The sequence below is a fragment of the Chelon labrosus genome (genome assembly GCF_963514085.1).
Source record: "Chelon labrosus genome assembly, chromosome: 22".
Lineage (NCBI taxonomy): Eukaryota > Metazoa > Chordata > Actinopteri > Mugiliformes > Mugilidae > Chelon > Chelon labrosus.
This window is the reverse complement of record NC_140355.1, coordinates 24,247,684-24,273,683: the sequence shown is the minus strand read 5'-3', so window position 1 is coordinate 24,273,683 and position 26,000 is coordinate 24,247,684. Positions and strand designations below refer to the sequence as shown.

The following is a 26,000-nucleotide window of genomic DNA, read 5'->3' as shown; positions in this document are numbered from 1 at the left end:
CAGAGACACAGAGGGACAATCAGACACAGAGGGACAATCAGACACAGAGGGACAGAAGGACAGAAGGACTCACTCGCTCTTCTTCTCTGCGTTCTGCTGACTGGTCTGGATTTTGGCGTCCAGCTCGTCTGCCAACGCCTCCTTCGTCCTCAGATTCTGCTGAGTCAGCGTCAACTCCTCCGTCGCTGACGTCAACCTGGTGAACATGAAGACGTTTCTACCTGATCAACTGTTTCCTGTTTTACTTTGGAGGGAACATGGTTTTATTTTGTAGGAGCTCACATGGCCTGCAGGCTGTCGGCCGTCAGCGTGTTCCAGAGGATCTCGTTAGCGGGAAGGTTGTCGGTTTCTTCCACAAGAGACGGATCGAACTCCACGCTGGCCTCTGGCATCTCTGGAGACCTGGAAGGAGACTGGCTGTTACCACGACAACCAGGTGAGAGACAGCGGTGTGTTTTCCACGGACTGACCGGCCCAGTTCACCTGTCCTGATTGATCAGGTGTGAACAGGTGTAAACGCAGATCTGATCTTAGAAACCATTTAGAAGATGAGTCCAGGACACATTACCTCTACACCAGAGACCAGATCTGGACACCTGTGCTCTGGACACGTGTCCTCTGGACACGTGTCCTCTGATCAATCAGGATGACGGTGACAACAGAGTTCTGACCTGTAGGCGTCGATGAAGTGTTGATACTCGGCCAGAGGGTCGATCTGATGAACAGCTGCAGAGATCTCCTGGTGAACCTTCACGATCTCCTCCGTCAGAAGACTGCTGATCTCACAGTACTCCTCCAGGATACTTTTACTGCAGTAATAAACACGTATCAGTACTCCTCCAGGATACTTTTACTGCAGTAATAGTATCAGTACTCCTCCAGGATACTTTTACTGCAGTAATAAACACGTATCAGTACTCCTCCAGGATACTTTTACTGCAGTAATAGTATCAGTACTCCTCCAGGATACTTTTACTGCAGTAATAAACACGTGTCAGTACTCCTCCAGGATACTTTTACTGCAGTAATAAACACGTATCAGTACTCCTCCAGGATACTTTTACTGCAGTAATAAACATGTATCAGTACTCCTCCAGGATACTTTTACTGCAGTAATAAACACGTATCAGTACTCCTCCAGGATACTTTTACTGCAGTAATAAACACGTATCAGTACTCCTCCAGGATACTTTTACTGCAGTAATAAACACGTATCAGTACTCCTCCAGGATACTTTTACTGCAGTAATAAACACGTATCAGTACTCCTCCAGGATACTTTTACTGCAGTAATAAACACGTGTCAGTACTCCTCCAGGATACTTTTACTGCAGTAATAAACACGTATCAGTACTCCTCCAGGATACTTTTACTGCAGTAATAAACATGTATCAGTACTCCTCCAGGATACTTTTACTGCAGTAATAGTATCAGTACTCCTCCAGGATACTTTTACTGCAGTAATAAACACGTATCAGTACTCCTCCAGGATACTTTTACTGCAGTAATAAACATGTATCAGTACTCCTCCAGGATACTTTTACTGCAGTAATAAACACGTATCAGTACTCCTCCAGGATACTTTTACTGCAGTAATAAACACGTATCAGTACTCCTCCAGGATACTTTTACTGCAGTAATAGTATCAGTACTCCTCCAGGATACTTTTACTGCAGTAATAAACACGTGTCAGTACTCCTCCAGGATACTTTTACTGCAGTAATAAACACGTATCAGTACTCCTCCAGGATACTTTTACTGCAGTAATAAACACGTATCAGTACTCCTCCAGGATACTTTTACTGCAGTAATAAACATGTATCAGTACTCCTCCAGGATACTTTTACTGCAGTAATAGTATCAGTACTCCTCCAGGATACTTTTACTGCAGTAATAAACACGTATCAGTACTCCTCCAGGATACTTTTACTGCAGTAATAAACATGTATCAGTACTCCTCCAGGATACTTTTACTGCAGTAATAGTATCAGTACTCCTCCAGGATACTTTTACTGCGGTAATAAACATGTATCAGTACTCCTCCAGGATACTTTTACTGCAGTAATAAACACGTATCAGTACTCCTCCAGGATACTTTTACTGCAGTAATAAACATGTATCAGTACTCCTCCAGGATACTTTTACTGCAGTAATAGTATCAGTACTCCTCCAGGATACTTTTACTGCAGTAATAAACACGTATCAGTACTCCTCCAGGATACTTTTACTGCAGTAATAAACACGTATCAGTACTCCTCCAGGATACTTTTACTGCAGTAATAAACACGTATCAGTACTCCTCCAGGATACTTTTACTGCAGTAATAAACACGTATCAGTACTCTTCCAGGATACTTTTACTGCAGTAATAAACACGTATCAGTACTCCTCCAGGATACTTTTACTGCAGTAATAGTATCAGTACTCCTCCAGGATACTTTTACTGCAGTAATAAACACGTGTCAGTACTCCTCCAGGATACTTTTACTGCAGTAATAAACACGTATCAGTACTCCTCCAGGATACTTTTACTGCAGTAATAAACATGTATCAGTACTCCTCCAGGATACTTTTACTGCAGTAATAAACACGTATCAGTACTCCTCCAGGATACTTTTACTGCAGTAATAAACACGTATCAGTACTCCTCCAGGATACTTTTACTGCAGTAATAAACACGTATCAGTACTCCTCCAGGATACTTTTACTGCAGTAATAAACACGTATCAGTACTCCTCCAGGATACTTTTACTGCAGTAATAAACACGTGTCAGTACTCCTCCAGGATACTTTTACTGCAGTAATAAACACGTATCAGTACTCCTCCAGGATACTTTTACTGCAGTAATAAACATGTATCAGTACTCCTCCAGGATACTTTTACTGCAGTAATAGTATCAGTACTCCTCCAGGATACTTTTACTGCAGTAATAAACACGTATCAGTACTCCTCCAGGATACTTTTACTGCAGTAATAAACATGTATCAGTACTCCTCCAGGATACTTTTACTGCAGTAATAAACACGTATCAGTACTCCTCCAGGATACTTTTACTGCAGTAATAAACACGTATCAGTACTCCTCCAGGATACTTTTACTGCAGTAATAGTATCAGTACTCCTCCAGGATACTTTTACTGCAGTAATAAACACGTGTCAGTACTCCTCCAGGATACTTTTACTGCAGTAATAAACACGTATCAGTACTCCTCCAGGATACTTTTACTGCAGTAATAAACATGTATCAGTACTCCTCCAGGATACTTTTACTGCAGTAATAGTATCAGTACTCCTCCAGGATACTTTTACTGCAGTAATAAACACGTATCAGTACTCCTCCAGGATACTTTTACTGCAGTAATAAACATGTATCAGTACTCCTCCAGGATACTTTTACTGCAGTAATAGTATCAGTACTCCTCCAGGATACTTTTACTGCGGTAATAAACATGTATCAGTACTCCTCCAGGATACTTTTACTGCAGTAATAAACACGTATCAGTACTCCTCCAGGATACTTTTACTGCAGTAATAAACATGTATCAGTACTCCTCCAGGATACTTTTACTGCAGTAATAGTATCAGTACTCCTCCAGGATACTTTTACTGCAGTAATAAACACGTATCAGTACTCCTCCAGGATACTTTTACTGCAGTAATAAACACGTATCAGTACTCCTCCAGGATACTTTTACTGCAGTAATAAACACGTATCAGTACTCCTCCAGGATACTTTTACTGCAGTAATAAACACGTATCAGTACTCTTCCAGGATACTTTTACTGCAGTAATAAACACGTATCAGTACTCCTCCAGGATACTTTTACTGCAGTAATAAACACGTATCAGTACTCCTCCAGGATACTTTTACTGCAGTAATAAACACGTATCAGTACTCCTCCAGGATACTTTTACTGCAGTAATAAACACGTATCAGTACTCCTCCAGGATACTTTTACTGCAGTAATAAACACGTATCAGTACTCCTCCAGGATACTTTTACTGCAGTAATAATAAACATGTATCAGTACTCCTCCAGGATACTTTTACTGCAGTAATAAACACGTGTCAGTACTCCTCCAGGATACTTTTACTGCAGTAATAGTATCAGTACTCCTCCAGGATACTTTTACTGCAGTAATAAACATGTATCAGTACTCCTCCAGGATACTTTTACTGCAGTAATAAACACGTATCAGTACTCCTCCAGGATACTTTTACTGCAGTAATAAACACGTATCAGTACTCCTCCAGGATACTTTTACTGCAGTAATAGTATCAGTACTCCTCCAGGATACTTTTACTGCAGTAATAAACACGTATCAGTACTCCTCCAGGATACTTTTACTGCAGTAATAAACACGTATCAGTACTCCTCCAGGATACTTTTACTGCAGTAATAGTATCAGTACTCCTCCAGGATACTTTTACTGCAGTAATAAACACGTATCAGTACTCCTCCAGGATACTTTTACTGCAGTAATAGTATCAGTACTCCTCCAGGATACTTTTACTGCAGTAATAAACACGTGTCAGTACTCCTCCAGGATACTTTTACTGCAGTAATAAACACGTATCAGTACTCCTCCAGGATACTTTTACTGCAGTAATAAACACGTATCAGTACTCCTCCAGGATACTTTTACTGCAGTAATAAACACGTGTCAGTACTCCTCCAGGATACTTTTACTGCAGTAATAAACACGTATCAGTACTCCTCCAGGATACTTTTACTGCAGTAATAAACACGTATCAGTACTCCTCCAGGATACTTTTACTGCAGTAATAAACACGTATCAGTACTCCTCCAGGATACTTTTACTGCAGTAATAAACACGTATCAGTACTCCTCCAGGATACTTTTACTGCAGTAATAAACACGTATCAGTACTCCTCCAGGATACTTTTACTGCAGTAATAGTATCAGTACTCCTCCAGGATACTTTTACTGCAGTAATAAACACGTATCAGTACTCCTCCAGGATACTTTTACTGCAGTAATAAACACGTATCAGTACTCCTCCAGGATACTTTTACTGCAGTAATAGTATCAGTACTCCTCCAGGATACTTTTACTGCAGTAATAAACACGTATCAGTACTCCTCCAGGATACTTTTACTGCAGTAATAGTATCAGTACTCCTCCAGGATACTTTTACTGCAGTAATAAACACGTGTCAGTACTCCTCCAGGATACTTTTACTGCAGTAATAAACACGTATCAGTACTCCTCCAGGATACTTTTACTGCAGTAATAAACACGTATCAGTACTCCTCCAGGATACTTTTACTGCAGTAATAAACACGTGTCAGTACTCCTCCAGGATACTTTTACTGCAGTAATAAACACGTATCAGTACTCCTCCAGGATACTTTTACTGCAGTAAAAGGGGTCGTGTGTGTGTGTGTGTGTGGGGGGGGGGGTCGTGTGTGTGTGTGTGGGGGGGGGGGTCGTGTGTGTGTGTGTGTGTGTGTGGGGCGGGGGGGGGGGGGGGGTCGTGTGTGTGTGTGTGTGTGTGTGTGTGTGTGTGTGGGGCGGGGGGGGGGGGGGGGGGGGGGGGTCGTGTGACTCACAGGGCGAGCGTCATGTCCTCCTGCATCCTCTGGAGGGCGTCCAGCAGAGCGGGCGCGGCGCAGCGCCGGTGTTCGTCCTGCTGCGTTCGGGCGCCGCACACCGCCAACACGTACTGATTATGAAGGTTGTGGAGCTTCGCCGTCGCTTTGTCGTAACGCTCACGTGCACGCTCCGCCTCCCTACCTGTGAGTCAGGGTGACAGGTGGAGGACAGGTTAACACCTTCCAGGAGAAGCTCAACCATGAAGAGCTTCAGAGAGCTTTCAGGTACAACACAACTCTGACCTTTAGCCAGAGCCTCTTTGTATTTCTCTTTGGCGCTGTTGGCGTCGCGGCTCAGCTGCCGATATGTCGTCTTCAGCTTCTCCAGGTCACTCCTGGTTACCTGGCAACAACAAACATGAAGGACACGATCAGTCAGATAAAACCTGAGGTTGTTGTGTAGGAACGTCCGCTCAGCTTCGTTCCATCAAGAGGCTTCAGACCTTCTAGGAACTTCCCAGCACACCTTGTGGTTGTGGCTCTCCAGCTGCTGATGAAGACTCTGGTAGCTCTTCTTCACTTGCTGCTTGTCTCGGATCAGGGTCGCCAAGCGATGGAGAGGTCCCGAGTTCAGGTCGTCAGCGTGACTCCTCATGACTCGACCCAATGCCTCCGTCTGACGAATCACCTGCGTCCATGACTGACACAAAGAGACAGGCTGAGAACGGGCGTCACGGCGGAGATCAGACCCGCGGGCTGAACCAGCCGACGGCGCTCACCTTGTTCACGGTGCTGATGTAGTCGGCCGCCTCCTGTTTCTCCGTTTGCTGAGTCATGCTAATCAACAGGGCGGCATATTCTTTATCGCTCTTCACCCGCAGAGTCATGAAGCGCTTCACCGTCTCCAGCAGCTAGAGGGCGACACATGAACAGACCGTTAGTTCCTGAAAGGAGGCGGGAGCAGAGAACCGACATCAGAACGCCTGCAAGAACACGTTACACTTTCATTAAAGCAGTAGTACTACTACTGCTCCTGTTAATACTAATAAGCTACGTCGGAGAACCAGCCACATGATGCAGGCGTCTTCATTTTCACAACAAATAAGTGAAAGGACTTAAATTTATTTGGTGTTCTTCCGTCAGGAGACGATGAACGTGGGTGGAGGTTACCTTTAACTCCCAGTCCTGCAGCTTCAATAAACCCTCATGGGAGTTCCTCAGGTCCCGACCGAAGCCCATCCTGGATCAGGTGTGTCAGTCAGTCTCTGGTGGAGTTCATGGTACTCTGATGTAGTATCTGTCGTTACACAGACCGTTACACACTCATCTCTATTATTACACACTCCATAAACCTCAACATAATCATTTAAACCGCATTAGACTTTTAAAACACTTCTCAAACGTTCCTAACCGTTGTTTACTAACTCTCTACTTTAAACTCCGACGGTGTTTAGCTGATGCTAGGTTAATGCTAGGCTAATGCTAGTTGCACGTTCCCTTTAAAAGTAGTGGCAAAGAGAAGCTAGCAGGCTAACAGGATAACGGCATCCCGTTCCCATTGGAAGTACAGGAAAACCGAAGCTAACGGACAAACGAGAGCAAATAAACTTTGTTGAAATCACCTTAAACGGAACAAAGTAGTGAACCAAGCGGCATAAAGACGCCCCGCTGTCGGTCTTCGTTTTCAGCCTTTTCTCAGGTACAAAAAGAAAGGATGAAGACGGAGGAGGAGGAGTGGGAGAGTCGGGAGGGGGCTCGCTGTTTTTAAACTTCTCTTCGGCCGCTTTCCGCCGCAGTAACGCACCGTAAACCGGGTTGAAGCGGCGGGAGATTCACTGTCCAGTCACCGGGGTCCTCTACCGTCAACCGTCGGGCTCATTTCCTCCTCTTGCCCGTGTTTTTCTCCTCCTTTCCCGGCTTCTCCTCCTGTCGTCCGGCTCCAGAGCTAACGGCTAACAGGACAAACAGGGAGGGGCTTCCGCGGGAAACGAGGGGGGGGCATTGGGGGGGGGGGCTGGTGTATGGGAGAGGGGGGGGGGGGGGGGTCCACTTAATTGTTTATTAAAGCAGACATGTAACATGTAACACAGAACAAACATGGATCAAGAAACTAGAACCAGGGACCAGAACCATAGAGAACTAAGTAACAGAAACAGAACCAGAGACTAGAACCAGTACTAGAAGCAGACCCAGGGACCAGATTCACAGACCAGAACCAGAGACTAGAACCAGAGACCAGAACCAGAGATAACTAGGTACCAGAAGCAGAACCAGGGACCAGAATCACAGACCAGAACCAGAGACTAGAACCAGAGATAACTAAGTACCAGAAGCAGAACCAGGGACCAGATTCACAGACTAGAACCAGAGACTAGAACCAGAGACCAGAACCAGAGACCAGAACCAGAGAGAACCAGGGACCAGAACTATAGAGAACTAAGTAACAGAAGCAGAACCACAGACCAGAACCACAGACCAGAACCAGAGAGAACCAGGGACCATAACCATAGAGAACTAAGTAACAGAAGCTGAACCAGGGACTAGAACCAGAGACCAGAACCAGAGACTAGAACCAGAGAGAACCAGGGACCATAACCATAGAGAACTAAGTAACAGAAGCAGAACCAGGGACTAGAACCACAGACCAGAACCAGAGACTAGAACCAGAGATAACTAAGTACCAGAAGCAGAACCATGGACCAGAATCACAGACCAGAACCAGAGACTAGAACCAGAGATAACTAAGTACCAGAAGCAGAACCAGGGACCAGATCATAGACCAGAACCAGGGACTAGAACCAGAGACCAGAACTAGAGTGAACCAGGTACCAGAGCCAGAGAGAACTAGGTACCAGAAGCAGAACCAGGGACCCGAATCACAGACCAGAATCAGGGACTAGAACCATAGAGAACTAAGTAACAGAAGCAGAACCAGGGACTAGGACCATAGACCAGAACCAGGGACTAGAACCAGAGATAACTAAGTACCAGAAGCAGAACCAGGGACTAGAACCACAGACCAGAACCAGGGACTAGAACCAGAGACCAGAACCAGAGAGAACCATGGACCATAACCATAGAGAACTAAGTAACAGAAGCAGAACCAGGGACTAGAACCACAGACCAGAACCAGGGACTCGCACCAGAGACCAGAACCAGAGGTACTACAGCCAGAGAGAACTAGGTACCAGAAGCAGAACCAGGGACCAGAATCACAGACCAGAACCAGGGACTAGAACCAGAGACCATAACCACAGAGAACCAGGGACCATAACCATAGAGAACTAAGTAACAGAAGCAGAACCAGGGACCCGAATCACAGACCAGAACCAGGGACTAGAACCAGAGATAACTAAGTACCAGAAGCAGAACCAGGGACCAGAATCACAGACCAGAACCAGGAACTAGAACCAGAGATAACTAAGTACCAGAAGCAGAACCAGGGACTAGAACCAGAGAGAACTAAGCACCAGAAGCAGAACCAGGGACCAGAATCACAGACCAGAACCAGGGACTAGAATCAGAGATAACGAAGTACCAGAAGCAGAACCAGGGACTAGCACCAGAGACCAGAACCAGAGTGAACCAGGTACCGCAGCCAGAGAGAACTAAGCACCAGAAGCAGAAACATGAGAGAACCATGTACCAGGAAAAGAGAGGACCAGAGACCAGAACCAGAGACCAGAACTAGGGAAAACCAGAGATCAGGACCAGAGAGAGAACCATATACCAGAACCAGAGAGAACCAGAAACCAGAGACGAGAACCAGGGACCCGAGCCAGGGGCCAGGACCAGAGAGCACGAGAACCAGAGACCAGAACTTCTGGTTTCGGTCTCTGGTTCTACTTGAGAGGACAGTGTCTCTGTAGAGGACAGTGTCTCTGTAGGGGACAGTGTCTCAGTAGTTCCTGTCTCTGTAGAGGACAGTGTCTCTGTAGAGGACAGTGTCTCTGTAGGGGACAGTGTCTCAGTAGTTCCTGTCTCTGTAGAGGACAGTGTCTCTGTAGGGGACAGTGTCTCTTCTCGTGCTTGTCTCTTAATGAATGCATGAATGAATGACCAGAGCTGACTCAACAGTTTACCTGTAGACGTTTGATCACTTCCTGTTTGTGATGAATGGATGAATGTCTTCTCCACCTGTTGGGGACAATGATGTTGTTTCTTAAACAGCAAACGAGATGAAAACATTAAACTTTTGAAAGATGGTCTGTTCATAATGTTTACGTCAGTGATGTGTTGCTGGACCAGAACCAGAACCAGACTTCTGGACCAGTCAGACTGGATTCTTATTGGCTGTATTATGAAGAGAAGAACAACCACATTCATTTCAAACAAATATCTTCAAACTAAACAAAAATGTGACAAAACCGTCTGGACCAATAGGAGTGGAGTGTGGGCGGAGCTACAGGAGGAACCCAGAGGAATGTAAGAAGAGACAAACGGTTTCTGTTCAACCGGTTAGAGGCGTGATGAGTTCACAGGCGTCTGTAAAACACAGCTCCAGACCTGAGAACACCAGAACAGAAATAAAGTTCCTGAAAACATCTGAACAAACAAATGAATAAGAAACTGAATAAGAGTTTGTTCAGTTCACACAACAACGACTAGACGTGATTAAACCACCAGAGACACCAAACACTGATTTATAGCCACACAGAGGACGGTCGAGCTCCATAGACTATGAACAGAGAGAGAGAGAGAGAGAGAGAGAGAGAGAGAGAGAGGGGCGGGGGGGAGGGAGTGTCGGCCGGTAGAACAGGTTTGGGTGAGGCGGTCAAGCGAGCTTCACACACTGTGAAAAGAAAAGAGAGAGCAGGGAGATTTGTTGTTTCCTTCACTTCAAGTTTTTACTGCAGAGAAGAAGAAACGACACAAAACAGCTGAAGAAGAAGAAACGACACAAAAAGATTTAAAGAAGAAGAAGAAACGACACAAAAAGATTTAAAGAAGAAGAAGAAACAGAGGTCTGAACAGGTGAGTCACCTGAAACTGATTCTGTTTAAATCCTCTATACTCGAGTAAAAATACTTCACTACAATGACACAAATACCAGCAGCACTTAAAATACCTGATACTTCTTTATAGTACAAAGTAGTACTACTATTATTATTAATACTACTACTAACCCAGTACTAATACTCGTGTTAGAATCCTCTGCACATGATTTTATACATTTAATCAGTTTTATTTCTAAAGAGGCAGCAACAAAACAAATCGTCTCAAAGCTAACCTGAAAACCAGAGCAGCACGACAAAGAAAAACTCCCTTTAAACAGGAGGAACCAGAACCAGAACCTGGACCAGGACCAGCTCATATGGGGGGGGGGGGGGGGGGGGGGGCACAGCTGATGATGTTACAGTTATAAGTAAAACAATGACTGAATATAAGAGACAGGTTGATGAGGACCAGGGCCACAGATGTAGCTCCATGGAAACAACCAGAGACACTCAATAAGATGGAGGAGGAGGAGGAGAAAGAGGAGGAGGAGGAGAAAGAGGAGTAGGAGGAGGAGTAGGAGGAGGAGGAGGGGGCAGCAGTTAACATCTACTCCACCTCCCATTATACTTTAGAACCTCTAGGAACCACAAGATGATGTGGTCCAAAGAGGTCTTTCAGATACGATGGATCCAGGTCTTTAAGGACCTTGGATGGAAGGAGGAGGAGGAGGAGCTGAACCTGGACTCATCTGGTCTCATCTGGTCTCACCTGGTCTCACCTGGTCTCACCTGGTCTCTGGTTCATTACTGCAGCAGTTTAAAGTATCTGGTTCCAGACAGTCATGAATGACACTAAAGCATCACCTAGTGTCTGAGCATCTAGAGACAGGACGTCCCTGATGTTGACCTAGCTGATGCAGGAGACAGAAGACAGTCCTGGTCCCTTTATGGGACAGTTTAAAGGACATGTCCTGGTTTCTGGTCAGATACAATGACGAGTGTAACATGAATAACTGTTCTCTGATTGTTGCTCTGAGTTTAGTAACCACCACCTCCTCCTCTGTTCTCCTCCTCTGTCCTCCTCTGTCCTCCTCCTTTCCTTTATTCCCCTCCTCTCTTCTCCTTTCCTCCTTTATTTCTCCTCCTCTCCTCCTCTCCTTTTCTTCTCCTCATCCTGTTCTCCTCCTTTCCTCTCCTCCTTTATTTCCCCTCCTCTCCTACTCTTCTCCTCCTTTATTCTCCTCCTGTCCTCTCCTCCTCCTCTCCTTCTTTATTCCCCTCCTCCCCTCCTCCTATCCTCATCCTCTCCTCCTCTCCTCATCCTCTCCTCCTCTCCTCCTTTATTCTCCTCCTCTTCTCCTCTCCTCCTCCTCTCCTTCTTTATTCCCCTCCTCCCCTCCTCCTATCCTCATCCTCTCCTCCTCTCCTCATCCTCTCCTCCTCTCCTCCTTTATTCCCCTCCTCTTCTCCTCTCCTCCTCTGTCCTCCTCCTCTCCTCCTCTCCTCTTCTCCTCCTATCACAGTTAATCAATTCAATTCAATTCAAATTCAAATTCAATTCAAAATGGGCTTTATTGGCATGAAAGTTTCTTAAAAAAACAATATTGCCAAAGCAGAGCATTAAAGTACAACACAATAAATCAAAGATATATACATTATGAACATTCTATTAGTTATATACAGTGTGTGTGTGTGTGTGTGTGTGTGTGTGTGTGTGTGTGCCTCGATCACTCACTGTCCCTCAGGGTGTGGCATGTTAACACATACTGGGCAGCAAGGTGTGCCCGCTCTCCTTCTCCGAGGAGTATTTTTAATTTGGAGAGGTCGTCCAGCTCTTTGAAACCTGGAACCAAAGAGCTGAACTTGTTCCAATAAATTTTTCTAGTGTCATTTAATTTTGTACATTGTAGGAGAAAGTGCATCTCCGTCTCAACCTCACCTGTCCAACACTGACCACATTTTCTGTTTTCTTTTGGTTGCCATGATTTTTTGTGTCTTCCTGTTTGGATTGCCAGTTTGTGGTCACTGAGCCTGTCCTTGGTTAGGATCTGTCTCTGCTTTATGTCTCTGACAGTAGAGACAGTAGAGACATATTCTATCTCTGACAGTAGAGACATATTCTATCTCTGACAGTAGAGACAGTAGAGACATATTCTATCTCTGACAGTAGAGACATATTCTATCTCTGACAGTAGAGACAGTAGAGACATATTCTATCTCTGACAGTAGAGACATATTCTGTCTCTGACAGTAGAGACATATTCTGCTAATTCATAATCTCTTTTAAGGGCAAGATAACATTCCAATCTACTTTGGCTTTTAGTTGTTTCTTCCCAATGGTCCAGATAGCTTTCTTTACATTGTGCTATAATTTGCTTTACTCTCTCTCTCTATACAGACCTCTCTTCTGATTGGACGGCTGGCTGATTGATTGATTGATTGATTGATTGATTGATTATTAGCCCCGCCTTCTTTCCGTCATGTCATCAAACATCAACCTCTCTCTGGACAACCCGTATGGTCAGGTGACCATCCCGCGGGCTAAGCTCCGCCCCTCAGATGATGTGGCCACAGTGATAGCCAATCCGATGACAGTGAGTAGTAACAATGACAACCCGTACAACGTGTCGAGCTCCGCCCCCCCGCCACCATATATGGTGAAGGAAGATGGAGGGGAGGTGGAGGGGGGGCGGTGCCGCGCCTGCTGCTACCGATGCAGGAGGAAGTGACATCACTGCAGAGAGGGCGTGGCGTCATCGCAGAAGGAGGAAGTGACATCACTGCAGAGAGGGCGTGGCGTCATCGCAGAAGGAGGAAGTGACATCACTGCAGAGAGAGGGCGTGGCGTCATCGCAGAAGGAGGAAGTGACATCACTGCAGAGAGAGGGCGTGGCGTCATCGCAGAAGGAGGAAGTGACATCACTGCAGAGAGAGGGCGTGACGTCATCGCAGAAAGAGGAAGTGACATCACTGCAGAAAGGGCGTGACGTCATCGCAGAAAGAGGAAGTGACATCACTGCAGCAGGATTGTGATTGGCTCAGAAAGAGAGAAGAGAAAACAACAAGAAGGAAATCAGACACTTAGATAAATAATTAATAAACCTGATCAGACACTTTGATAAATGTTAGATTATTCTGGGATGTATCTGAGCAACACGTTGATGATCACGTGCTCCACGATTTCATCTGGACACAGGATTTTATTTGGAGAAGCTGCAGGAGCTGGATCGTGTGTTTTGTATAGATTTTATATTTTATCCTGGAAATGATTCAGATTGTGTTTTTCATTCATTCATTGCATTCATCTGCTGTAACCTCTTGTCCTGTGAAGGGTCATGGGGGGTCTGCTGGAGCCTACCCCAGCTGTCATTGGTCTAGAGGGGGGGGTCCACCCTGGACAGGTCTCCAGTCTGTCCCAGCTGTCATTGGTCTAGAGGGGGGGTCCACCCTGGACAGGTCTCCAGTCTGTCCCAGCTGTCATTGGTCTAGAGGGGGGGTCCACCCTGGACAGGCCTCCAGTCTACCCCAGCTGTCATTGGTCTAGAGGGGGGGTCCACCCTGGACAGGTCTCCAGTCTGTCCCAGCTGTCATTGGTCTAGAGGGGGGGGTCCACCCTGGACAGGTCCTCCAGTCTGTCCCAGCTGTCATTGGTCCTAGAGGGGGGGGTCCACCCTGGACAGGTCTCCAGTCTGTCCCAGCTGTCATTGGTCTAGAGGGGGGGTCCACCCTGGACAGGCCTCCAGTCTACCCCAGCTGTCATTGGTCTAGAGGGGGGGTCCACCCTGGACAGGCCTCCAGTCTACCCCAGCTGTCATTGGTCTAGAGGGGGGGGGGGGATCCACCCTGGACAGACCTCCAGTCTACCCCAGCTGTCATTGGTCTAGAGGGGGGGTCCACCCTGGACAGGCCTCCAGTCTACCCCAGCTGTCATTGGTCTAGAGGGGGGGGGGGATCCACCCTGGACAGGTCTCCAGTCTGTCCCAGGGCTAACACAGAGAGACACTCACACCAGTGAACCTAACCAGCATGTCTTTGGACGGTGGCAGGAGGACGCTGGAGAACCTGGAGAGACAGATTGTGTTTTTACATAAAGTATTTATATTTTTATTGACAATGATTTAGAACATTTTAGAATGAAGGAGTTTTAAAAGTATAAATACAAGAATAAAGTTAATGAAGTGGAATAAATTCTGATTTATGAGAACGTGAAAATGAAATAAAGAACTGGTTATTTACTCAGTCTGTTGACATCACTGAGACCTGATCCACTGAGACCTGATCCACTGAGACCTGATCCACTGAGACCTGATCCACTGAGACCTGATCATTGATCCACTGAGACCTGATCACTGACCTCCTTCTCCTCACGTGGTCATCACTTCCTCCTGTTCACCTGTTCATCTCCTCCTCCTCCTGTTCATCTCCTTCTCCTGTTCATCTCCTCCTCCTCCTCCTCCTCCTCCTGTTCATCTCCTCCTCCTCCTCCTCCTCCTCCTCCTCCTTCTGTTCATCTCCTCCTCCTCCTGTTCATCTCCTCCTCCTCCTGTTCATCTCCTTCTCCTGTTCATCTCCTCCTCCTCCTCCTCCTCCTCCTGTTCATCTCCTCCTCCTCCTCCTCCTCCTCCTTCTGTTCATCTCCTCCTCCTCCTGTTCATCTCCTCCTCCTCCTGTTCATCTCCTTCTCCTGTTCATCTCCTCCTCCTCCTCCTCCTCCTCCTGTTCATCTCCTCCTCCTCCTCCTCCTCCTCCTCCTGTTCATCTCCTCCTCCTCCTCCTCCTCCTCCTCCTCCTCCTCCTTCTGTTCATCTCCTCCTCCTCCTGTTCATCTCCTCCTCCTGTTCATCTCCTCCTCCTCCTCCTTCTGTTCATCTCCTCCTCCTTCTGTTCTTCTCCTCCTCCTTCTGTTCATCTCCTCCTCCTCCTCCTCCTCCTCTTCATCTCCTCCTCCTCTTCATCTCCTCCTCCTCTTCATCTCCTCCTCCTCCTGTTCATCTCCTTCTCCTGTTCATCTCCTCCTCCTTCTGTTCATCTCCTCCTCCTCCTCCTCCTCCTCCTGTTCATCTCCTCCTCCTCCTCCTGTTCATCTCCTCCTCCTCCTCCTCTTCATCTCCTCCTCCTCCTGTTCATCTCCTTCTCCTGCTCATCTCCTCCTCCTCCTCCTGTTCATCTCCTCCTCCTGTTCATCTCCTCCTCCTCCTCCTCCTCCTCCTCCTCCTGTTCATCTCCTCCTGCTCCTCCTCCTACTCCTCCTGTTCATCTCCTTCTCCTGTTCATCTCCTCCTCCTCCTCCTGTTCATCTCCTCCTCCTTCTGTTCTTCTCCTCCTCCTCCTCCTCCTCCTCCTCCTGTTCATCTCCTTCTCCTGTTCATCTCCTCCTCCTCCTCCTGTTCATCTCCTTCTCCTGTTCATCTCCTCCTGTTCACCTGTTCATCTCCTCCTCCTCCTCCTCCTCCTCCTCCTCCTCCTCCTGTTCATCTCCTCCTCCTGTTCATCTCCTTCTCCTGTTCATCTCCTCCTCCTCCTCCTCCTCCTCATTTTATTTATATTTTAGGTTCTATACCTGTATGTTTATGTGTCTGTTGCTAGGCAACCCCAGTCTGACTACACCAAGCTGTAATGTGATAGGTGGAGAACCCAGCGAGCAGTGATCAGGTTCCAGGTCAGATTATTGATCGGGTCAATGAGCTTTGACCGTGTTTGTCTTTGAGGTTCTGACCCAAACACTCGTTTCATTCACTGTTCTACAAACACGCCGTTGGTTCTTCATCGTTTCATTTCTTTCTGTTTTTATGTGAACACATTCACGGTTCTGTTCAATGATTAAAGAGGCGGCGCCGCTACCTGTCGCCCAACATGAATTATGGATGAAGGCAGGAAGAAGAACGACAGAACACATGGACGACAAGAGATGGAGGAAAAGACAGAGGAGAGAGAATGAGAAGAGGAAAGGAAAAAATGAGAAATAAAGAAGAGGGGAAACGAAAAAGAGTCAAGTAGAAGAACAAGACAAAGAAGAGTAAGAATAAAAGATAAGAAGAGAAAGAACAACAAGTAAACACGAGACAAAAAGAGGACGACAAAGGAGAACCAGGAAGAGAAAATAAACAAGGACGGTCCAGAAGAAAAGAACGTCATGAAAGAGTGAAAAAGAAGACGGAACAAAAACAAGGAAAAGAGAAAAAGAAGATGTGAAGAAAACCAGAGAAGAAGAAGAAGAAGAAGAAGAAACACATTCAGGTGAGTTTTGGTTTTAGAGTTTAAAGTGGAGACTGTACATAGGTTCTAGTCAGGTTCTGGTCTGGTTCTAATGTTGTTCTGGTCTAGTTCTAATCTGGTTCTGGTCTGTTCTAATCTAGTTCTAATGGTTCCAGTCCAGTTCTTGTCAGGTTCTAACCTGGTTCCACTCCGGTCCTAGCATAGTTCCAGTCTTGTTCTAGCCTGGTTTTGGTCAGGTTCTTGTCTTCTTCCACTCTGGTTCTTGCCTTGTTCTAGCCTTGTTCTAGCCTTGTTCTAGTCAGGCCCCTGTCCGTTTCTGGGCTTGTTTTAGCCTAGTTCTGGCCTGGTTCTAGTCAGGTTCTAGTGTGGTTGTACTGTGCTTCTAGTCAGGTTACAGTCTGGTTCTACTCTGGTTTTAGCCTTGTTCTAGCTTGGTTCTAGTGTGGTTCTGATCTGGTTCTGGTCTGGTTCTACTCTGGTTCTAATTTGGTTCTGGTCTGGTTCTAGTCTTGTTTTATCTGGTTCTAATCTGGTTCTAATCTGCTTCTGGTCTGGTTCTAATCTGGTTCTAATCTGGTTCTGGTTATACTGTGCTTCTAGTCAGGTTATGGTCTGGTACTACTCTGGTTCTAGCCTTGTTATAGCTTAGTTCTAGTCAGGTTCTAGTCTGGTTTTGGTCTGGTTCCGCACTGGTTGTTGACTGGTTCTAGCCTGGTTCTAGTCAGGTTCTAGTGTGGTTATACTGTGCTTCTACTCAGGTTATGATCTGCTATTTTTATCTTCTCTATCAGGACAAGCAGTTATTTGTGTTCTTTTTATGATTATTTATTCCGGTTCTGATGTTTTCTACTTATTAATTGTACTTGGACCCAGGTCACATCACGCTACTCCTGTTATGTACTATTGTTGTGTGAATGTTCGTATGTTTAGATGGTGGACTGTAGAAACTGAACTGCTCTTTGGGGATTAATAAAGCTTTCTGTATTTTGTATTCTGGTTCTACTCTGGTTCTAGTCCTTTTCTAATCTGGTTCTACTCTGGTTCTGGTCTGGTTCTGGTCTGGTTCTAATCTGGTTCCAGTCCAGTTCTTGTCAGATTCTATCCTGGTTCTGGCCTTGTTCTAGTCAGGTTCCTGTCTGGTTCTAGCCTTGTTTTAGCCTAATTCTAGCCTGGTTCTAGTGAGGTTTCAGTCTGGTTCCGCACTGGTTCTTGACTGGTTCTAGCCTGATACTAGCCTGGTTCTAGCCTTGTTATAGTCAGGTTCTTGTCTGGTTCTAGCCTTGTTTTAACCTAATTTTAGCTTGGTTCTAGTAAGGGTTCAGTCTGGTTCCGCACTGGTTGTTGACTGGTTCTAGTCAGGTTCTAGTGTGGTTATATTGTGCTTCCAGTCAGGTTATGGTCTGGTTCTACTCTGGTTCTAGCCTTGTTCTTGCTTGGTTCTAGTCAGGTTCTAGCCTGGTTCCACTCTGGTTCTCGTCACGTTATGGTCAAGTTCTAGTCAGGTTTTGGTCTGGGTCCGCTCTGGTTCCAGTCTTTAACATCCTTCTTGTCCAATCAGAACAAAATGTCAGGGGATAAAAACGAGGAGGAGGAAGTTACCTGTCAGCCACTCCCTTCTGCTTCTTCCTCTGTTGGCATGGAGACGATGCTGTCACTGAAGAGGCAGGACCTGGTGTGCATCGTGTGTTTTGGCAGCTATGACCTAACCACACGGTTGCCGCGGCGACTGCATTGTGGCCACGCCTTCTGCCAGGCGTGTCTGAATAGACTGGACACAGTTATCAATGAACAGGTGAGTGATGAAGGTGATGAATGGAGCTGAAATAAAAAGGTCTACAGAAACCTAAAGGGTTTAAAGTGTCAGCTCCTCCTCTTCCTCCTCCTCCTCCAGGTGTGGATCCCGTGTCCTCAGTGCCGACAGAACACTCCTCGGCCTAGAGGAGGAGCAGCAGGTCTGGATCTGGACTTGGTCTCCTTCCTTGGAGTGAAGGCCCAACAGACCTGCTCCTCCTCCTGCTCCTCCTCCTGGAGGGAGGGGGCATCGGCAGGAGATAGAGTCAAGGGCGGGAAGCTGTGGCTTGAGAAGGAGGGAGCAGACGACAGCTGGTCGCACGGAGGTCTGGCTGAGCCGCGCTTTCATCGCTATGGCAACTGCTGCCTGCCGCCGTCCTATTGGCTGTGCTGCTGGTTTTGCTGCCGAGGGCGGGGCTAACACAAATGGGCAGGGCTACATCGGACCAATACGTGTGCTTTAATTCTTCATGTTGTCTGTGTGCTTAAAGATCATTACCGTAACGATTCTTCATCATTTATTACATTTAGAAACAAAGAAAACTTCAATTAATTTTGTGCATAAAGTCTGTAAAAGTTGAATTAGTGTCATTAAAGTCATTAATATTAAATATGTTACGGGTTTGGATCTGTCTGCCTGAAAGACTAAACTCAGGGAACAAACTCTGACCAGGTGAGTTTACAGTAAACTTAAACCACAATTTATTCATTATCACATATTTAACAAAATGAAAGTAGCAGAGCAACAAACCCAGAGGCTGGGGGGGGGGGGGGGGGGGGGGGGGTAACAGATTCAAGAACAGACATAACAATTCAGGTGGAGCTTTAAACATTCAAACTGTCCTGCAACAAAATGCATCTTTGTTCAATCTGATTTACTTTTAAGGGAAATCTGGGCGAGCAGCAGAGACTGGAACAGAGAGAGAGTTTTGGCATGTTCCTGTCACAAGGCACAAGGCATTCTGGGAGTTTCAGTCCTTGTCATGATAAACAAACCTGTCCTCTTCAGTCGCTTCACTGTGGACATCACCCATAATGCCTCAGGGGCCGCCATCTGAAATTCTCCTGAAGGCGCTGGTGCTGCTTTTCAGACAACCGATCACATGGACGGTGACTCATTGCCATGGTAACCAAAGATATTCAAACAGACTTCCTCAAGTCACGCCCCCTGCGCCTGCAGCTTGGCCAATCAGAGAGTGCCGAGGCCCTCTCCTACTCTGATACGCTGTCCGGGCTGCAGGTTAAAACTAAAGTCTCTGGGAGCCTCAAACAGCAGAACGATGGTGGAGCCCAGGTTAAACTCCCCCACTGCGTCCCCCTTCTGTAAGGCCACGCCCCCTCTGTCCACAGAGATCACACCCCTTTCTCCCGCCGTCTTTAACAGCTGGTCACACACGGCTGTGTAGCTGTGGTCATAGTAGGAGCCTTTTCTGTATCGAGGAGTGTTGGTCTGAAGCTCCTGTAAACAGGAAACATAGTTTTTATTGAAGTGACAATATTTCTTGTAAATGTTTTGTCGTACTTAGAAACAAAGCGTCACCTGGTCGAAGTAGACTCTGATGGACCCTACGTTTGTGGCTCCAACTGCTGTTAAGGAGAAGAAGCCGTGCTGCCATTGGCCGGTCAGAACCACTCGTTCATTAAGGCAGAAGAGCTCTTTAACCCAACGAGCCACACCCGGGTTCACCGACATTAACGAACCTGACGAGGACAGACATGGACATGAAGACCAGGTAGGCGCCAGAAAGCAACAGGTGTACACCTGAACACGCTCTCACCTGGGAAGTGCCGTCGAAGCTGCACCCTCCAGTCGGTTGGTGAATGGAAACAGTGATAGTCACCTGGCGCCAGGTAGACCACGACGTGGAACAGGTCGTTACCAGGAGACGACAGGAGGAGGTCCCTGAAGGACGAAGAGGATGAGTCTGAAGACGGAAAGACAAACAAGTCGTGAAAACACCTGATAAGGAAATGAGCTAGGCTGGTCGTCATGACGACAACACAGACTAATCTGAGAGTTTGCTTTAGTTCGTTATTTGATGCTATAGAAACAGGATGTGACATCATGACGACTACCAGTTACCATGCCAACTGCTCTTGCACGCGGTCACGAGAAGCCAAGAGAGTTGTAAAAAAGTCCAGTTTATAATCCATCATGTCCTTGTAACAGGTGGAGGTAGAGCAGAGTGTAGCATTAATTAAACTAAAACATGAGTGAGTCTGGAGGAAGTGTGGGCGGGGCATCAATATCACGGCTCCACGTGGCTCCGCCCTCAGACCGTACTGATCAGACTCTGGATCCAAACTCACAAGATGGCGCCGCCCGTATCCCCGGGAACATAGAGTCAGTTTGACCAATGAGAGGAAGAGGAGACGTGGTGTCCATGTTTATATACAGACTATGGTTCAGAGCAGTCACTCAATTAAACCGAAATCATAACAGAACAAACTTCTATGTAACTCTTCTATGTAAATCTACATCTCCTAGTGGTGTTACCATCGCTCTGCTTCCTCTGTGGACCCAGGAAGTTCTCCAGACTGTAGGTGACGCCCTTCACCTGCTCCACCTCTGAGTTCTTCACACGACCAAAGTGCAGGATCTTCCCGTCAGCCGGAGAGATCTGCAAAAGAGACAGCTCTCTAATGTCTGTCTGAGAGACAGGTGCTATGAGGAGGAGGACAAGCTCACCAGGCAGGAGGAGGCGCAGAGCGGTCGGACTGCCGGTTTGAGGCGTCGACGGAAAAATTCCCCCAGATTCCTGTAATGATGCAAATCCTCCACCGCTGCCTCCTGGTGGAAAAACAGAGGAACAAACTGAAACCTGCAAACAAAGAACAACAAAAAGCTGAAAAGTGACGTGAGGAACGAGGCCGGTTCTGACCTGCATGTTCACACCGAACGTCCAGATGTAGAGAGAGAAGATCGGTTTACGTAGCCACACAGGAAGCTCCACCCGGTTCAGACGACCCCAGGCACGAGACACGAGACGGGTTGGGAAAGAGCGGTACAACGCCACCTAGGAAGAGGACAAGGAGGAGAGAACATGTGAGGAGGAGGAGAAGGACACAGAGGAGAAGTGTGAGGAGGTGAAGGAGGAAGGACACAGCCAAGGAGGAGGAGGAGGAGGAGGAAGAGAGGAGGGGTTGGACAATAGCCTGTGAAACCAGTGGACGCCATGACAGCTCCTCTACAGTGAAGCTAAAGCATGTGGAGCTCCCCCTGGTGGCTGGCTGCAGTACAGGTCATATAAGCCCCTCCCCCTCCATCTTAGTGGGCGGGACTAAAGTACATGTCACATACATTTTAGGTAGTTAATATAATGCTGATGTATGTTCAAGTTATTTGACACCATAGAAACAGGAAGTGATGTCATGATGATTGACAGTTGCAATGACAACGTGTAATGTCTGTCTGGATTTAGATGTTGTTCGTAACTGCAGCGGATCATCCAGAACCTGGATCCAGTTCTAGGCTTTGACCAACGGGAGGAGGAGGAGGAGGAGGAGCCAGCTTGGTTCTACAGTCTGTGGTAGGAGGAGTGAGAGAAGGAGGTGAAGGAGGAGGAGGAGATTGATTGATTGACGTCCATATATGGTCGCTCCCCTTCTTCCTTCTTTGTCCAATCAGAGGCCGGTCTACAATCATCCTTACCCGACTGGCCAGCGGCCGCAGAGCACTGACAGACAGGACGTAGCAGAAGAAGGTGATTGGCCTCCGGCGCCAAGGGGCGGGGCGACCCAAGCCGCCATTGAGCGCGCTCAGACGGTGACGGAGAGCCAAACGAGGCAGCTGCAGCCTGATTATGAGATTTAATGAGAGCGTGGGGGAGGTTGGTGGGGGCGATACGGGGGAGGCAGGAGGGGTTATAACGGGGGAGGCAGGAGGGGTGACAACGGGGGAGGAGGGGTGATAACAGGGGAGACATGAGGGGTGACAACGGGGAGGCAGAAGGGGTGATAACGGAGGAGACAGGAGGGGTAATAACGGGGGAGGAGGGGTGATAACGGGGGAGACAGGAGGGGGTGGGAATGAAGAGACAAAATCAAAGGATAGAAAAATAAATAGATGAATGTCACAGAAAAGAAAGACTCGTGGGGGGGGGGGGGGGGGGGGGTCCTCCTTAGAACCTCCTAACTGAGCACCTGCTCCACTGGGCCTCCTAACTGAGCACCTCCTCTCCCCTGCATTAAGGAGGTAGGCTTTGGTCATTCTCAAGAAAGGAGGCAAGACAGAAGAAAACAGAATGGAGGTAAAAACATGAGGTCATTGATGGACAGGTGAAGGGGGCGTGGCCTGTTAGTAGTGAGAGGCAGAGGAGTAGATGCTAACAAAGAGATGCTAACAAAGAGATGCTAACATCTACAATAAAGTGACACTCTCACGTGCCCTGTCTCTTTAAGAGTCTCCTGTCTCAGCTGGTTGCCAGGTAACTGGGTGAGCAGGTTAGCACAGGATTAGCTGCATAGAGGCTAATACCCGCTAAGCTAGGCTAAAGGTAAAATAGCTGACCTGCTAATATAGCTGTTGCCATAGAGACCATAAACTAATCTACCCCCACCGCTGACAATTTGATGCACTGTCTCTTTAACTAGTTTTACTGATTAAACCTTTTACTGATTAAACCTTTTACTGATTAAACCTTTAACTTATTAACCCTTTAACTGATTAAACCTTTAACTTATTAACCCTTTAACATATTAACCCTTTAACTGATTAAACCTTTAACTGATCAAACCTTTAAATTATTGATGCATTGATGTTGCTACTCAGATCTCTGACTATTTAACTACTTCCAGTCTGGTTTTGGTCCGTCCCACTCTTATAACCATCACTAATAACCTCCTCATGGCATGGTGGCCTAAGTGCAGCCTTTGACAACACGACTGGTTCACATCATATCTCTCCTGCACTGAGTTTGTCCAACTTAAACACTTCAGATCTCACCTGTCTCCAGAGGAGTCCCTCAGGGTTCTGTCCTGGGTCCCCTACTGTTCATCTTTTACCTTCTTCCTAATATCTTCCATAAATACCAGGTACATTTTCACTCCTACATGGACGACACCAGCTCTACTGGTCTACAAAGCCGACCTCTACTCTTCCACCACCTGCCCTTTCCGCCTGTCTAACAGAAAGTGAACAGTAGTAAACCAGAAGTCCTCCTCGTTGGTCCACTCTGGCCAACGTTAACAGTGTCTCCCTAGACATTGATAACTTCCCTCAGGTTAAAGAAACCCACATCAACACCGTGACTCTGTCTGCTCACTTCCACCTCCTCTACATCAGTCGTCTAACACAGAACACCACCAGAACCCTCCAAATGCCTCCACCAACTTCAGCTGGTCTGAAACACAGCAGCTGGTATCATCACCAGATCTCCCTCCATGAACCACATCAGCTCCACCGGCTTCCTATAGAACCACATACTGAGATCCTGCTACCGACCTTCAAGACCCTTCACAACCAACCTCCATCATATCTGTCTGAACTTCTCCAACTACACGAACCGTCCCGTACTCTCAGATCCTCCTCAGATCCTCCTACCTGACGGTCTACCGTAGCTTTTAGAGCTTTCATTCCCACCTGACATCAGAAACAGACTCTCTTCAAATCCAGACTCAGAACTGATTGTTTTATAAAAGCTTCCATCTGCTGTTCAATCTGCTTTTATTTATATTGCTTTGTATGTTTTATTATTAAGATGTTTTATATTTTGATGTTTTACGTAAGGTGACCTATTATTATCATCATTATTATTATTATTAACTTATTGATTAACCCTTTAACATATTAACCCTTTAACATATTGATTAACCCTTAAACATATTAACCCTCTAACATATTAACCCTCTAACATATTAACCCTTTAACATATTAACCCTCTAACATATTAACCCTCTAACATATTAACCCTTTAACATATTAACCCTTTAACATATTAACCCTCTAACATATTAACCCTCTAACATATTAACCCTTTAACATATTAACCCTTTAACATATTAACCCTTTCCAGTGTCTAGCTTCTCGTATCGTTCCCCAGACAGAAAGCTTTTCTTCCACCTGAATCGTGTCGCTCTCGTCCTCATCACTCCTCCATCTCTCTCACTCTCTCCCTCTCCGTCGGTCAGGCGACGCCGACGCCGCCTCACCTGCCGCAGCAGGTCGCGCCCCCGACGATCGGCGCCACTGTTGCCAGGGCGACGAGAGAAGAACCTCACCATGACGGGTAGAAGACGGCCAACGCATGAGGACAGAAGGACAGTGAAGAAGAGACGGAGTTCAATTTGTTCAAGAGCGAAAGAAGAAGGAAGGAGGGAGGGATTGACGCTAAGAGCACCTCCTCCTCGCTATAAATAGAAGGAGGCCAATCAGAGGCTTTAGATTCATTTAGTAATCGTCATTCATTAATAAAATACTTTATCTTTTTATTATCCATTCATGATAACGAACACGAGTCCAAATATCTATTTTAAAATCAGACCTTAGACAGTGACACCACACCGGCTGAGGCTCTGGGCCAATCAGGAGCAAGACAAGCAGTGAGGAGAGGGGGCGTGTCCTGGGTCAGAGTGACAGGTCTGGGTGACATCACTGTCACCTTTCACCCAGAGATAAACGAACAGCTGATTTCACCTGAGTGATGTCATCATGAGAGGAGGAGAAAGAGGAGCAGGATGAGGAGGACGATGGTGAATGGCCTCGCTTTGGTTCTACAGTCACAGACTCATCGACCCACTCACTCATTCCCTCACTCACTTCCTCACTCACTCACTCACTCACTCACTCATTCACTCCCTCACTCACTCATTCCCTCACTCACTCACTCACTCACTCACTCACTCACTCATTCACTCATTCCCTCACTCACTCACTCACTCACTCATTCACTCACTCACTCACTCACTCATTCACTCATTCACTCATTCCCTCACTCACTCACTCATTCACTCACTCACTCACTCACTCACTCATTCCCTCACTCACTCCCTCATTCACTCACTCACTCACTCATTCCCTCACTCACTCACTCACTCACTCACTCACTCATTCACTCATTCCCTCACTCACTCACTCACTCACTCACTCACTCATTCACTCACTCATTCCCTCACTCACTTCCTCACTCACTCATTCACTCATTCCCTCACTCATTCACTCACTCACTCATTCCCTCACTCATTCACTCGCTCACTCATTCCCTCACTCACTCACTCATTCACTCCCTCACTCACTCACTCATTCACTCCCTCACTCACTCATTCCCTCACTCACTCACTCACTCACTCACTCATTCACTCATTCCCTCACTCACTCACTCACTCATTCACTCACTCACTCACTCACTCACTCATTCACTCATTCACTCATTCCCTCACTCATTCACTCATTCACTCATTCCCTCACTCACTCACTCATTCACTCACTCACTCACTCACTCACTCACTCATTCCCTCACTCACTCACTCACTCACTCACTCATTCACTCACTCACTCACTCACT

General features: G+C 46.7%; 3 protein-coding genes across 6 annotated transcripts in view; 1 reads left to right on the top strand and 2 right to left on the bottom strand.

The window, feature by feature from the left end:
- Positions 1 to 218: 218 nt before the first annotated feature.
- Positions 219 to 7,486, bottom strand: LOC311507482 (tyrosine-protein kinase Fer-like). The gene is made up of 8 exons (XM_084571822.1): positions 7,177 to 7,486; positions 6,725 to 6,851; positions 6,334 to 6,465; positions 6,081 to 6,254; positions 5,858 to 5,957; positions 5,573 to 5,756; positions 672 to 809; positions 219 to 402 (listed from the first exon to the last, which is right to left on the bottom strand). Exons 2-8 carry the CDS (start codon positions 6,791 to 6,793, stop codon positions 279 to 281), a joined length of 921 nt encoding a protein of 306 aa, XP_084427948.1. The 5' UTR covers positions 6,794 to 6,851; positions 7,177 to 7,486; the 3' UTR covers positions 219 to 278.
- An 8,572-nt stretch (positions 7,487 to 16,058) lies between these two features.
- Positions 16,059 to 19,251, top strand: rnf224 (ring finger protein 224). The gene is made up of 3 exons (XM_084571997.1): positions 16,059 to 16,728; positions 18,266 to 18,499; positions 18,599 to 19,251. Exons 2-3 carry the CDS (start codon positions 18,272 to 18,274, stop codon positions 18,917 to 18,919), a joined length of 549 nt encoding a protein of 182 aa, XP_084428123.1. The 5' UTR covers positions 16,059 to 16,728; positions 18,266 to 18,271; the 3' UTR covers positions 18,920 to 19,251.
- Positions 19,252 to 19,281: 30 nt separating this feature from the next.
- Positions 19,282 to 26,000, bottom strand: part of pisd (phosphatidylserine decarboxylase) — an 18,216-nt gene continuing 11,497 nt past the window's right edge. For 2 of the 4 annotated variants that reach the window (XM_084571990.1, XM_084571992.1), the window contains exons 4-9: positions 21,381 to 21,515; positions 21,188 to 21,289; positions 20,996 to 21,119; positions 20,277 to 20,423; positions 20,039 to 20,199; positions 19,282 to 19,957 (exon numbers count right to left, since the gene is read on the bottom strand). In XM_084571990.1, the coding sequence (XP_084428116.1) occupies positions 19,688 to 19,957; positions 20,039 to 20,199; positions 20,277 to 20,423; positions 20,996 to 21,119; positions 21,188 to 21,289; positions 21,381 to 21,515 (939 nt within the window). In that variant the 3' untranslated portion in view covers positions 19,282 to 19,687. Of the gene's footprint in view, positions 19,958 to 20,038; positions 20,200 to 20,276; positions 20,424 to 20,995; positions 21,120 to 21,187; positions 21,290 to 21,380; positions 21,516 to 22,150; positions 22,296 to 26,000 lie in introns of all 4 variants that reach the window. The other 2 variants (XM_084571993.1, XM_084571991.1) reach the window with 2 other exon arrangements.